General features: G+C 33.6%; 1 protein-coding gene across 1 annotated transcript; it reads left to right on the forward strand.

Annotated features, from left to right (window-relative positions):
- The first annotated feature begins 304 nt into the window (after positions 1-304).
- On the forward strand, positions 305-13,417 carry zgc:86764 (uncharacterized protein LOC797431 homolog). The gene is made up of 14 exons (XM_056447136.1): positions 305-443; positions 1,613-1,745; positions 1,831-1,953; positions 2,704-2,937; positions 3,030-3,200; positions 5,020-5,169; positions 5,279-5,429; positions 8,707-8,843; positions 8,948-9,043; positions 9,724-9,870; positions 10,958-11,056; positions 11,200-11,316; positions 12,871-12,969; positions 13,169-13,417. The coding sequence occupies exons 1-14, from the start codon at positions 427-429 to the stop codon at positions 13,232-13,234; spliced, it is 1,740 nt and encodes a 579-aa protein (XP_056303111.1). The 5' UTR covers positions 305-426; the 3' UTR covers positions 13,235-13,417.
- Positions 13,418-15,215: the final 1,798 nt, after the last annotated feature.

Consider the following 15,215-nt stretch of genomic DNA (forward strand, 5'->3'; position numbering starts at 1 on the left):
ATTGAGATGTTTCCACCTCCATGATTCATCATTATAGTCATTTCTGTTGCAACACACAAGTTAGGCTCGTTTATCTATAATGTTAAGTAGCGCAAAGGCTCACATGTTATCTAAAGGTTACTTCGACAATTTATTACACTAACTAACATCCTAAAAGTTGTGACGACAACAAAACAAACCCTCGTTGTCGCAAATTGCTCGATTCTGATAAGGAAACTATTCCGCTCCGGAACGCAAAGTGGCGGTCAACTCGCGGCGATATATGAGTGTCTTTTCTTCATGTTGCATTCAGCGAAGAAGAAAAAAAGACGTCAGCTGCGATTCAAATTTTACCGCTCGTCCTGTGCAGAGCGAATCGATAGTTGTTTATATTGATAGGTGATATATTTTTAATAATATTATTGACGGTGGTAATACGGTCCAACGATGACTTGTCGAAAGAGGTAAGTGTGTTTTTTATGTGGATTCCCAAACCACCAAAATAGCGCGAGATGAAATGATATGGCTGTCTCATTATCTTGTAACGTAAAACGTTACGTTGTGACTGTTGACATAAAACATTTATTTTTTTTATATAACACAAATATTTTAAGCTGTAATAATTCTATGAAACTAAACGTGCTTTTGTTAATTTATTAAAAAGTTGTTTTGGTTACCTGTTTTGTTGGTGTTTTAAAACGGATATTTACAGTTTATTAAATGAAAAACAAAATAACATTGAACATTAAATTCTTCTATTTGTTTCATGCTGACCCTCGTGAACTATATGACGTTTTTCTGTTGAATATAAAAGCTAATGAATTATATATATATATATATATATATATATATATATATATATATATATATATATATATATATATATATAATGTATGTATATGTAGATATTTAAAATACCGTTTTAGGGTGGTTCATTGCGCTGTGGCGACCACTAATAAATATTGAGGTAAAATTGGTTATATATTCACACATTCAGACTTTCTCCTTAATATTATAATTTCAGGACATTATTCTTTGCAAATTTTAAATGGGGAAATCATATTAGCAGCCAGTGACTACCAAAGTACAACATAGTCATACTTGCATGTGATTTCAGACCAAATATTTAAAAAGTACCATGGGAAACAATATAGGGAGCGTGTCACAAATCACTAAACACGTGTGAATATAAAACCAATTTGACCTCAATCTGATAAATAAGGGACTAGAAAGGATAATGAATGAATAGACATTTTTAGGGGAAACTAATTAAGGCAACAAAAAAGTAAATAATATATATATATATATATATATATATATATATATATATATATATATATATATATATATATATATATATATATAAAATACAGTTCGTGCACACACACTTGGAAGAGAGAGAATGAAAATCAATGATCTGTTAGAAGATCAAAGTCATTTTTATATAATTTTACATACAGAATGTAGAATACATAAATAGTGTAGGGAAAAAAAGTATTTGGAATTTTTCTTTTTTTACTTTCAGGCTTTAGTTTTATTATAGTTATCATTCCATTGATATGACAAAGGATTTGTCGCATAACCTTAAACAACTTGCTTAATCTCAGTGATTTACTTGTGTTTTTGTGAGCAGTGAAGCTCTGGCGTTCTCTCTTGTGACTGAGATCAATCATGCGATGGCCAGGCTTGTGGACATATGGGACAGCATCGGCATCATGGAGGACCAAAGAGTGGAGAGAATGCAAACTGTAAAAAAGCATATAGATGTAAGTTATGTTGTTTGTTTTTATTGTATTTGTTCCTTTCAGTCCTTTAGATGCAGGATTTAATAATAATAATAATGTTCTTCAGGGCCTTTTGCATTCCATGATCATGGAGGAAGAGGCTTTAAGACATCGAATCAAAACCGATATTATCACCTTCCAGAAGCAACTGGACACGCTGTGCCTCGAACTGACTCTTGAACCGTTCAAAGTAAGACATTTTACAGACACTTTCCAGCAAAAAAAAATGTGTCACTTTTATTTTGAAATATTGAATATAGTTTTTTGTTTGTTTGTTTTTTAAAGAAAAATTGGTTTTTCCATTTTCATTTTTTTCCAGTTGTATTCATTCATACAAATTATTCAAAATTAAAAAAAAAAACCCACATGCTAAATCTTATAAAAGATTAAGGTCATGATTTTGAATGCAGTTAGTGCAATAAAATGAATCGTTGGTTTATTGCATTAAATTCAAAATAATAAATTGTCCCAAATTGTAGCTTTTCTGAAAAGAAAAACCCCAAAGAATTTAAGAAAGAACAATTATTATTTTTGTAAAGATAAAGTTATTATTGATTAAGGTTTTTTCGGGGAAAAATTATTATTATTATTAAGGTAAATTATTACTTTGAGATGTACAGTCCACTGTACAATAGAAATTTAATTAAAAATGTTTTCAGTGAGGATGTTTTGATCATAGTTCTTGTCTAATAAACAGACGCTGAAAAACTTAACCCTTCGCTACCCTTTATGTTTAAGTATTGTTTTTGCCATTTAAGATTCAGATACTAGTCATGATTCACTTTGGGTCACAGACTTACTTTTAATGAATGCGTCCAAATTCTGTGACATTCTGCATTATTAAGCTAATTCCATTTTGTATTTTGCTTGTGTTTTCTGCATCATATAAATTATTGTAAAGCTGCATATTGTCTCGTTGTTATCTCGCAATCTTTTACAGCTGGAGGAAAAGCTTACAGTTCTCCAGATGGAGAAGAATCTGCGCTGGCACGTCGAGTCTCTTCAGAAAGAGAAGAATGAGCGTTTAAGAGAGATGAACGATTTGAAGAAGCAGGACGAGGAGTTGTGCGTGACTTTGTGTGCTGATCCATATTACATCCCTACAGGAAGTGTGCCCTCTCAAACACAGCTGCAGGAGCTCAAGGAACACGTCGAGAGACTCAACAAAGAAAAAGTATTATATTGGGTTTTTTTTTTCATGATGCTCACACCTTTTTGTTCTGGATGGATACTTTTGTGACTTAATCAGTTTGCCTGTGTTTGTAGGAGAGCAGGGTGAAAGTGTTTTCTGGGCTCAGGGAGGACATCAGGAATCTGATGGATGAGTTGGGACATGAACCAGAGAGCAGTCTGGAGCGGGAGTCTATCTGCCCTGATGCTGACATTTTTCTGCTCACGCATGACAATATCAAAGCCTTGAAACTGCTGCTCAGCCAGGTGCCACACTTTCATTATTTTATTTAAAGTGTCTCTCTATTTTAAAGTTTTTATTTTTTGTTTTGGAGATCATCTACAAAAGGTTTACATCCATCCATTTACTTCGAATATACACTGCAGCATCAGATATTTTCTCACAGTGTCTGAATTGGTTTGATTAAGGAACTAGTCTCTCTAAAGCTTATTCCTGAAAGCATACTGCTCTGATTGAGCAGATGACCCAGTCTTTCTGATTTAATCTACTGCTTGCAGCTTGTCAGAAATTAAATGTTCAAATCTGAATCGCAGCTCTTCCTCAACACTTGTAAACAAAGTCTTATGAACAGAAGCGATGGTGTCAGTTTTATTGTTTAAATTTAAGTCCTCATCCTCTAGAAGTGGATGCAAAGTGGGTTTGCTTTCTCAAGTTAGGATCCTGTGTCTAGTTGACATGAGGTTCAAAGCTGACATCGTTCATGAGCTGACAATGAAGATCACAGGCAGATTTGTGACAAACATGTATACATTTGTGCAGGAAGACAATTACAGGCAGTTTCCGCCTATTACAGTTACTCATTTATCTTGCATTTTAATCTTTGAAGCTTTTACATGTACAAACAGCTATATTGCGCATTACATGAGAAGAATAAAAGCACAACAGGCCACTTTAGAAGTAAAGTCATGAAAACATAAATGTTATATTGGATTTAGAAAATACCTCAAAACAAAAGCTGTAATTATTGTGATTTTTATTTTTATTTTTACTATTTATATGAATTTCAATTTATTCCGTTTTTTTAATAGGCCATAGATTATACAGTCAGTTAACGCCATCTAGAGGTTGTTTATAGAACATGCTTCTTTGGGATCCATAATGAAAGGGATAGTTCACACAAAACTGAAAATTCTGTCATTTTCTCACCCCTAACTTGTTGCAAACCTTTATGATTTTTTTTTTTAATTCTGTTGAACACAAAATAAAATATTTAAAGAAAGCTGGAAACCTGTAATCATTGACTTCCATTGTAGGAAATACAGGTACCATGAAAGTCAATAGTTACAGGTTTTCTGACTTCGAAATATCTTTTATAATCAACAGAAGAAAGAAACTCATACAGGTTTGGAACATTGTGAGTAAACAGTAAAATTTAATTTCATCACGTCACCTTTTTTCACAGAAAACATTTCTGAAGGTGCTGTTTACTTAAGATTTTCACCAGATGTTGATAACAACCAAAGAAATGCATTTATAAAAAGAAAAAAAATCTTTTTATTAAAGTTGTGTGTAATAAAATGAAATGACAAAAGGAAAAAAGTATTGAACATGAAGAAAGGGAGGTGTAAAAAGGCAGTGAAAGCCCAGACAGCAGCTGAAATCTCACAGTAGTTCTTCAGCAAACCCTCTGCCCTTCGTCAGTGTAAGTAAATGTCAACTGCTTCAGTGCAACATCTACATTATCAGGATGATGAAGATGAAACCAGAGTGGACATTTCTGTTGAACACAAAAGAAAATGTTTTGAAGAAAGCTTGAAACCTTTAACCATTGACATCCATAGTAGGAAAAATAGGTACTATGGAAGTCAGTGGTTATGGTTTTCAGCTTTCTTCAAAATATAGTTTCTGTTCAACAGAAGAAAGAAAAACACAAAGGTTTGGCTTGTTTCCCTTTAACAGTTTTCCAAGCATTAAAATGATTTAATACTTGCCAGCTTGTTGCTAACTATTAGTATTAGCAGCACACATTCATTGTAATTAATAATTTTTTCACATTTCTAATATTTTTGTATGATGTATATCACTTTCTTCATTTAATGATTAATAATGATTTATTCCTCACAGCTTGAAATGAAGAAGGAATCCTTGATTTCGGCACGAGACAATCTCAAGGAACGAGCCATGAGCCTGTGGAATCGTCTGAGCTGTCCCGAGTCGGAAGCCAAGGTGTTTAAGGAGCCAGCCATGAGCACTCTATCTGATGACATCAGACGGGTGAGAGCTTTCTTATTAACTCACAGGATGTCATCAGGCCATAGAAGCCTCTCGCAGATCTTAACACTCCTGTGGTTAACCAGCTAATAGAGAGCACTTCCTCTTGCAGTGGCAGAGGTTTGTGGAGCATCTGGAGGAGCTGCAGAAGGCTCAGCTGGAGGAGGTGATCAATAAGGTCCGACAAGAGATTGTTGTTCTCTGGGACAAGTGCATGTTTGGGCCTGACCAGAGAGAAGCATTTGATATTCACTTTTGTGATGGTAAGCTGCCCAAATCTTGTCATCTAAAGTAGAGCTGTGTGATTTATTGTTGAAAGATTGCAATCTTGAGTATTAAACCTTTGACAAAAACACTGTGAAGAGCATTCACGACTATATTCGGGCTCCCGCTAATCCAGAGACAGCATTTGTCATGTATAGTTATGAAACGGTATCAATCTTTTTGACCACACAGTATTATTTCTGAGTTAGGCAAAGTCAGATGTAGTACAGAATCAGATGTACTGGGATAAAAGTTTAATATTAATATTGATGTGTATGGTAGTGATCAAAATCAAGTAAATCACCTCTTTTGCATCAATTGTATTTTTGCACCAGTAGGTGGCAATTAGTAACTGCTAAAAAGGTGCTGAATAATGAATTCAAATGATTCAATCAAAATGCAAATTCATCCAGTATTGAATGAAGTGCAAGTGAAGTAGTGTAACTAGCATTTTGTCAGAAACTCTGGTAAGTTAGGTCCTTTAAACTACTACATAACAAATAACTCATAGCTGTTAACCATGCCATTTGTCCCAGGATTCTTTCCTATTTTATAATTCTATCATGCTGTCATCCAGTTTAAATGTATTCCCGTAGTTCTCCTATATTTCTTATCTTTCTATGAAAGGTGTCACAGCAATTCACAACTTTTTGAGTCAATTCATATGATATTATTTGTCCAATTTAGTACGATTTGCTCATCTCTCATTGACAGTTGGGTTTAGGGCTGGGGTTTTGTGCCATGCCTCTTTTTAAAAATAATATATTTTTGTACAACTGAACTTGACTGGATCAGCCACTAAACTGACAAAACATAAAATAGTTATATTTTCTCATGAGATCCAGCTGGATCCTCCCTATACGCAAACTGGCGAACCACCAGAGGTCATCCATTGCTCTCAAATTTGTTATAAAATAGAATATACAAGAGCTGTTTAAGAGAATTATGCTTTCATTTATTATTTGGACTTAAATAAACATTTGAAATGATTATAAAGATGGCCGCATCCCTTTTTTTTCTTTAAAGCTATTCACCGGCCCATCACCCATTAAAACTTCACTTGGACTTTCATTCATGGATAAATTGAAATGTTTTGAATAAATCACTTAAACAAACGATTCAGTACGCTTTTAGCAGTTACTAACTCTATATACATCCAAAATCATTCTGCTTTAATCCACATTTCAAAACGACAATGCACTTAAAATGTTTTATTCATAGCTTTTCTCAACAAACGTTGATTTTTATTAATTGTGGACGATTAAATCACGGTATCTTCTGTCCATTCCATCCATTTTCAAACAAAATTTTCTTGGCCTGATTTTTGTTTTTTAATTTAAGGTTGGAAAACGGATAAACGACTTTAAAATTCATTATAAACGTGCAGAAACGCTCATTTTCCTCTGATTTGTCAACCAAATCTGAGCTTGTGACATGGCCCGCTTTTAATTATTATTATATAAACTTTGTTTCTTATATAAAGTTTACATATTCTGTCATTTGATGAGTTATCAGGCTTACACTCATTGCGTATGCATAAATTCTATAAAAACATAAATTAGCAGTATTATTAGACGTTTGTCATTAAAATAAGGTCATAGTTCGCTGCCAAACATCCGGCAGGTGTGCACCATTTGCTGAGCAAAAATAGCCATTTCCGAGCAGCACCTGGTTTGCACAATTATTTCCAAGCAAGACCTATATAATGATGATGATAATAATAATAATAGTAATAATAATAAGGATAATAATTAATATTGTTCACTTAGTGTTTTTTTTATTGTTTAGTTTTTTAATAGTTGTTAGCAGAACCAGAATAATAACACATTGGGCCCAGTTGCTATATCAAAGGGTACCATTTGTTATTATTTTGTTTCCTCCAATTTTAATTTAATATATATATGCTATTAGCCTATTGTTATTATTTATTTGATAATACTTTTCTTTGCCATTTTTTTTAATTTATTTATTTATTTATTTATTATTATTATTATTATTATTATTATTTATTTATTTTTTATAGGCCTAGCCCATGGCAGGGTACGCGGAGTATTTTAAATAAGTGGGTTTAAATAAAATACAATAGGATTGGTTGCTGTGCACGAGCAACATCTCCAGGTAGCCAACTCATTTAAGAGCCAAACTAAAACAAGTTTAAGGGCAATAAGCCTATACAATACGGACAGCCACAATGCCTATTTCTCATGCGTTTTCTCACACAACAAGACTTTCTAGACATTCTAAAATGCTGTGTTAATAAACACATTTTTAAAGGAACTAATTAAACACATACTTATAATTCATAATAAATATTGTCTTGTGGTTCAGACTAACAGATGAGCTGGCTGTCTTTGCGTTGTGCTAATAGTGAACTTGCTCTTCATGAGAAAATTATGTTAAAGTGCTACAACGGGCCCAGTTCCATATTGCACATATAAATATTGCATAATAGGCTACCATTCGTTGCTGCCAACTGTTTGCATTTTATTTTATGCATTTACCAGTTCATAAAATAATAAAAAAGAAAAGTGTTCGGTAAAGCGTGTGATGTGCACAGAAATCAGCGCACTATGCCGAATTAAGTTCTCTTTAACCTAATTATGCTGAAATTGTAGAAAATCTTCAAAACGACAGGACTTTTATCAAGCCTTTTCCATTTGGAGAATTACAGTTATTAATAGCTTAGTCCTTATAAACTGTCACTTTATAAAATACATCATTTACGGATCTACTGATGAATAAGACGAATGTGCAATAACTATAATATTTTTATATTTTATATAAACTAAAATATAAAAATAAAATACATTTAAATTAATAGAACATGTAAAACAAATCTAAAATATTATATAGGCTACAGGATAAATAAAGGCACCTTGTCAGAGCTTTACAGCGCGTTGGTCAAAGACGCAAGGAATGTAAGCCTGATAACTGATCAAATGACAGAATATGTAAACTTAATAAATTATATAATAATAATATTATATTAAATATTATTTATATATATATATATATATATATATATATATATATATATATATATATATATATATATATATATATATATATATATATATATATATATATATAAAATAATAATTACAAATTAAAAAGAGGGCTCTTATTTTGAGGGCTTATGTTGCAAGCTCAGATTTGGTTGACCAATCAGAGGAAAATGGGCATTTCAGCACCGCCTACATGTGTATAATAAACATTTTAAAGTTGTTTATCCATTTTCCTAAAGAAAAAAGCTTTAACTGTCTTCTGGTTGAACAGATCAATACAACACAGAGCTGCTGGCCCTCCATGACTCTGAGCTGCATAGAATGAAGATTTTCTATGAGGAAGCACAGCCCATACTGGAGGACCTGGAGAAATGGAAGCGGAACTGGGCTCTCTTTCAAGAGTTTGAGGTTCTTAAACCAGCACGTCTCATGCTAGCAGTGAATTCAGCCTTAATGTGGTTTTACACGTGTCTTTTTTATTGTATTTTTTTTTTGTATGTTTCACTTGTTAGAGAAAGGCTGCAGATCCCAGTCGCTTCAGTAACAGAGGAGGCTCTCTGCTCAGAGAGACTAAGGAGAGGGTCAAAGTGCAGAAACTGCTCCCAAAGGTACTTAATAAGTACCTACATACATACATACATACATACATGCATACATACATACATGCGTACATACAGTGGGGCAAAAAAGTATTTAGTCAGCCACCAATTGTGCAAGTTCTTCCACTTAAAATGATGAGCGAGGTCTGTAATTTTCATCATAGATACACCTCAACTATGAGTGACAAAATGAAAATCCAGAAAATCACATTGTAGGATTTTTAATGAATGAATTGGTAAATTCCTGTGTAAAATAAGTACACCTACAAACAAGCAAGATTTCTGACTCTCACAGACCTGTAACTTCTTCTTTATGTGACTCCTCTGTCCTACACATGTTACCTGTAATTATGGCATCTGTTTGAACTTGTTATCAGTATAAAAGACACTTGTCCACAACCTCAAACAGTTACATTCCAAAGTCCACTTTTGCCAAGACCAAAGAAATGTCAAAGGACACCAGAAACAAAATTCTCTCATAGTTGAGCTGTACCTATGATAAAAATTACAGGCTTCTCTCATCTTTTTAAGTGGAAGAACTTGTACAATTGGTAGCTGACTATCTATCTATCCATCCATCCATCAATATTTGATTTATTTATTGATTTGTATTTTTCTGACTTTGAGTTGTATTTGTGAACATTAATGTGTCTAATTTTGGTTTTGCTTGTATATTTCTACATGTGTAGCTGGAAGAGGAGTTGAAAGGCCGTGTGGAAGATTGGGAGATAGTAAAGGGTTTATCCTTTCTTGTGTATGGTCAAAGAATCATGGATTACATCTCCAGCCAGTGGGAAGAGCATCGCTTGCAGAAAGATAAGGAGAAGAATGAAAGGGTGACTGACTTTGTGACGTTTCATAAACAATATTAGAGGGGAGCGTGCACAGATGCGTTCAGGGAGCATGCTCAACACTGACAGCCCTCTCCCTGGACATCACACCAGATATGCTTAATTTAAGCATGTGGGCGTGAACTTTACATTGTGCAAATTTTATTGGTAACTCTAATAATGATAACACCATCAAATACTGTATTGTATGCATTTCGGTCACACTTTATTTTGATTGTCTGTTTGTTGAATTTAAGTTTCATTCCATCTACATGTCAACTAATTCTCATTAGATTATAAGTAGACTGTTAGGTTGGGGTTAGTGTAAGTTGACATGTACTTGCAAAGTTTCTTATAGTCAGTTAAATGTCTGTTGAAGAAGCAGTATCAACAGATATTAAGCAGACAGTCAACTAATACTCAAATGGACCATCAAAATAAAGTGTTACCTGCATTTGTTTTGGAAAATAAGTTTTAATAAACAGATTATACTGGAGTTCACTTAAAAATAGATAACTAATAGGGCTGCATGATATTGGAAAAATCTAACATTGCAAAAAAAAAAAGATATTTTGCGATTATATATTACGATACGAATACAATTTCACTAGAGGACAATAACTACTGTGTTTGGAAAGAATTGATAATATTTAGATTGACTGGGATAATTATGTAGGGTAGTGAACAAAATATAATAAACAATTTACAAGCGTAGAGAAGTTCAATAAACAAAAAGATACAAATTAAATAAACAGTGCTTTACTGTTTTCCAAGGAGTCGAACTGCATTCAGGTATACAGTAATTGAATAATCAAATGTAAATAATATTGCATAGTAAATAATTCAATAAAATTAATCGTTATTAATTTGTCAAAGTTACAAACGATACATTTTCTTTAATGCTTTTAAAACCCTTACACAGTCCCAGGCCTCAAAAATACGCAAAATGATCAATTATAATCCAGACTCAACATTGCACATTGCTATATCAATGCAGAAACGATAAACTGTGCAGCCCTAATAACTAATTACTTAAGATCACTCATTTAATCACTTGATGGCTTTTTCACTTGCCTCAATTTTTACCTTCCAGATGTCCAAGAAAACAGAAACCCCTCAGTTTAAAACTCCAACAAAGAGAGCCCACGGAGCAACATGTGCCGCCACCCCAACCCCTAACAAAATCAGAAAGGTATTCATGTTATCATTTACAGTATTGTCTGCAAGAATGTTTTGTTGTTTGTTTGTTTTTTTACAGTGTTGTCTGTAAAAATATGCTTTAACAGTGTTGTCTGCAAAAAAAACCCCACCTCTTTGCTTCTTAATGTATTCCAGACGCCCAGTCAGCTGGCTCCTCGCTCTGCCACTGTGAGCAGCATCAGCAGCGCCAGCAGCAGCGGCTCCTCCACCACCTTCTTGTGTGTGCCAGGAAGACCTCAACTCTCTGCCAAGGTAAAACAAAACAACGAGAAAAAAAACATTACCTGCCTGCAGCAATCAAAACTCAATTCAAGCTTTTGGCTTGAGATCAATCCAAGAGCTCTGTGGTTAGATTTAAAGGAATAATTCAACCAAAAATGAAAATTTCCTAGTAATTTACTCATCCTCAGGCCATCCAAGATGAATGTGACCATTTTTTTTTCTTCAGTACACTGTAAAACCCAACAGTCAACTTTATCAAATGAAATGGGTGTAGTTAACTCAGAGTTTACTAAAAGTTGATTTTACTCATTTGAAAAGAGTTTTAAAATCAGTGTTGAAGGTAATGAGTAGGCCCACACGGAATACGCACAATTCTGCAGATTTGTAGCCCATCATTGATTCTGTCTATTTACTTGTGTAAATGTGTGTAAAGTCATATTTATTCAGTTTTTATTCAGTTTTATTTTTGTAATAATATTGACTAATCTGAAAATATTTATAGGATTTATTTACTATATAGTTTATAAAGTAATATTTTCTGTCTTTTAGTAGATATATTATTTGAGAGACTTGCTTTTTGTTTACCAAATAAAGTGGATCTAATTGAATTTGCATTGTAAACATTAAATACAAGTTAAAAAGGTATTTTTTATTTCCTATATTAAGGTTTTAGTTATGATACTGCCAAAATCATTTTACATAAATCCGCAGATTTTTACCTAAATTCTGTGCAGAAATAGCAAAAAATGTCTGCAGATTCCATCTGGCCCTTGTCATGAGTTAATTCAATACCTCATTACTTAAATGGAGTAAGTTCACAGTACTCATAGATTAGTTTTTTAACTCAAATGATTTGTAACAATCAGTTTTCTCAAACGATTTGAGTTGAGAATAATGACATGGAATGTTGGTTTCACATGCTTAAGACATACAAAGTGAATTAACTAGTTTCTATCAACTGATGTATTGATGTATCAATTGAAGGGCTCAAGCATTCAAGATCCAAATGAAAGTCCAAAATAAGTGAATTTTGATTGACTTGTAACTTTGAACCGGCTAACCAAATCAGTGTTTCTCAACCACGTTCCTGGAGGACAACCAACACGGCCTGTTTTGGATGTTGCCTTTGTCTGTCACACCCATAACGAGTCTTTCAGTCTCTGCTATTTAGCTGATGATCTGAATTCGGTATGTTTGGTTAAGGAGACATGGAAACAAATTTTCAGTTTCTTAATCAAACTAATTTGCTTCAAATGACCTTAATATATCATTAGAAGCATGGTATTACTTTAATTCTAACGGTATAGTTTTTTTTTTTTTTTTTTTTTTTCTTAAAGTTCCTGGAGCAATTTACTTGTATTTTATGAATGGTTTGAATGACAGTGATTCAGCTAAAATAATACATCTTTTCTAAATGCTTTACTGAGGAAATAAGTCACCTACAACGTAAATGACTTGAAGTTCCCTCAGCTGACCATAGATGTCACTGTTGCATCAACAAAACCTCTGTAAAACCATCATTTGCGTGATCTTGATGCGGAAGATTTGTTAATGTTCACGTGGTTTTTGTCTTTGGTCTAATAGAGGACCAAGACCACTGAGACCAGTTCTGGCCCACGTCTGCCGCTGCAGGATTTCAACAGTGACAAGAAACCAGTTCAGATGAGCTACTCTGATTTTACCGTAAGCTCAATCACTCAGCACTTCACCGGATGTAAATTAACTCCAAATGGAGCATCTGTGATAAGAAGGATGCTCATTTGTGACCGCCAATTCCCCCGAGGGAGATCATTAACATTTTAAGGCCTACACATAATAATGATTCAGTGTTCGCTTCGTATAAGATGTGTTAACAAATGTCTCGTCATGTTTGCCATTTCAGAGTGAGCTCTACAGGAAAGCAAACGGCGATGCGGTTCTCAATTCCACCGTTAAAGACGTGCTCTGATTGGATGGGGAAATTGTTTACCTTTTTTGTTTTTTTTAAATAAAATGCATTTAGGTCAATCAAGCCAGAATTGAGAATGTACAGGATTCAATTCTCAAGTGTTTTTCTTATTGAAATTTCATATGCAGTTTTTGTTGTTTTTAAAAAAGGCACAATTATTTATATATATTTTTACAATAAAATGCCACTTTTAATAAAATGCTTCTTTATACATTTTAAATTGACTTATTGTTTGTTATTTGTTGTGTAATATTTGTTTATTTTATACATACAGTGGGGGAAATAAGGATTAAGCACGTCACCATTTTTCTCAGAGTGCATATATCTGTAAGTGCTGTTGACTTGAAATTTTTACCAGATGTTGATAAAAACCAAAGAAATCCATATATGAAAAGAAAACAAATCTAATTAGTTTACAAATGAAGTTATGTGTAATATAATGAAATCACACAGGAAAACAGTATTGAACACATAAAGAAGGGGAGGTGTAAAAAGACAGCGGAAGCCCAGACAGCAGCTGAAATCTCTCAGTAGTTATTGAGCAACCTTCTGCCTTTTGTCATTGTGTATTAATATTAGCTGCTTCAGTCCAGCATCTACATTATCAAGATGATAAAGATGAAACCAGGGGTCCGTTCTTAGCATGTGGATTACTCAATTAGCTGGATTTGGTTATTGACGATTTGACACGATCCAGGGTCGTTTCATTCTTCAAAATTCATCCGAGTTGTTGTCATAGCAACAGTTCTGGTAGCTCAAACCTGCTCAGGAGCAGGCTCATTTCATATAAACTGGATTAGATCGGGTCGTTTTAGCAAAGGTGATACTTATGTAATCTACACTCTGAAAGAAAAGTACAAAAACAGTCACAAGGTGGTTCTCCACAAGGGGTTCAAAATGAACATTTAATAATATGGACTTTTTAGATACAAATGCATACTATGTTAAGGTACCGACCAAGCTTTAGTACAATTTGTGAATGATAATGGACATGCACAATATTCAACACTTTTTTTTATTATTTTATTTTAAAGGAATTGTAATTTATGCAGCAATGCACATGTTTTGACAGCTAATATGACGATGGTTTGATGCTTTACAAAAGTTGCAGACACTTTTAGAGATGCCAAAATGCTTTTTTTTTTTTTTTGATGCAAAACTAATTTAAACAGCCAGTTAAGAAACTTTAATAGGTCTAAGCTACTATAATAAAGAAAATCCACACTAAAAGCACAACTAAATAAATGCAGCTCACAACAAATGTGGAAAGTTACTGTGTATAATATTTAACAAACAGTTTACTACGAATTTTATGTAATTTTGCTCACATGGATAATTGAATTTTAATCAGATTGTCATTACGCTGCTGTGCTGTCTGTCATTGCTGATCATGATTTCGAGTATCAGTCCTTCACAACACACACAGTGATCTCAGATCAGTTCATCCAGACATTTTAATCTGATTTGCAAACTTTTTTGAAGAACCAAAATAAGCCAGAGATCAGTTATCAAGATTAAAAGATCCAGGATCTGCCAAATCATCTTGGATCATTTAAACAAGGTATGAAGAACAGACCCCAGAGTGGACATTTCAGCAATACAAAAATCCACAGCCAAGGAAACTCAAATATTTTCAGAAAAATAAAATCAAGCTGTAGAATGGCTCAACCAATCACCTTACTCGAAGCCAATAGAAAATACAAATTAAAGATCAGTTTGGATAGACAAAACCCACAGAACCATCAAGATTTTTACACTCTTAAAAAAAAAAAATCACACCTGCGCAATGCATGTGACTAAGCTGTTGAATACTTATTTCTCCCACTGTATGTATGTACATATGTGTATACATAACAGCACTGTCTAGTTCTTGAATCTGATTGGAATATTCTGCAAATAACAACACTTGTACAGCCTCTTCACCCTTGTGTATTACTCCGACCACATACAGAAACATGCAGCGGACACTCTTCAGTTTGAC

The sequence above is a fragment of the Danio aesculapii genome, chromosome 21, assembly GCF_903798145.1.
Source record: "Danio aesculapii chromosome 21, fDanAes4.1, whole genome shotgun sequence".
Taxonomy (NCBI): Eukaryota; Metazoa; Chordata; class Actinopteri; order Cypriniformes; family Danionidae; genus Danio; species Danio aesculapii.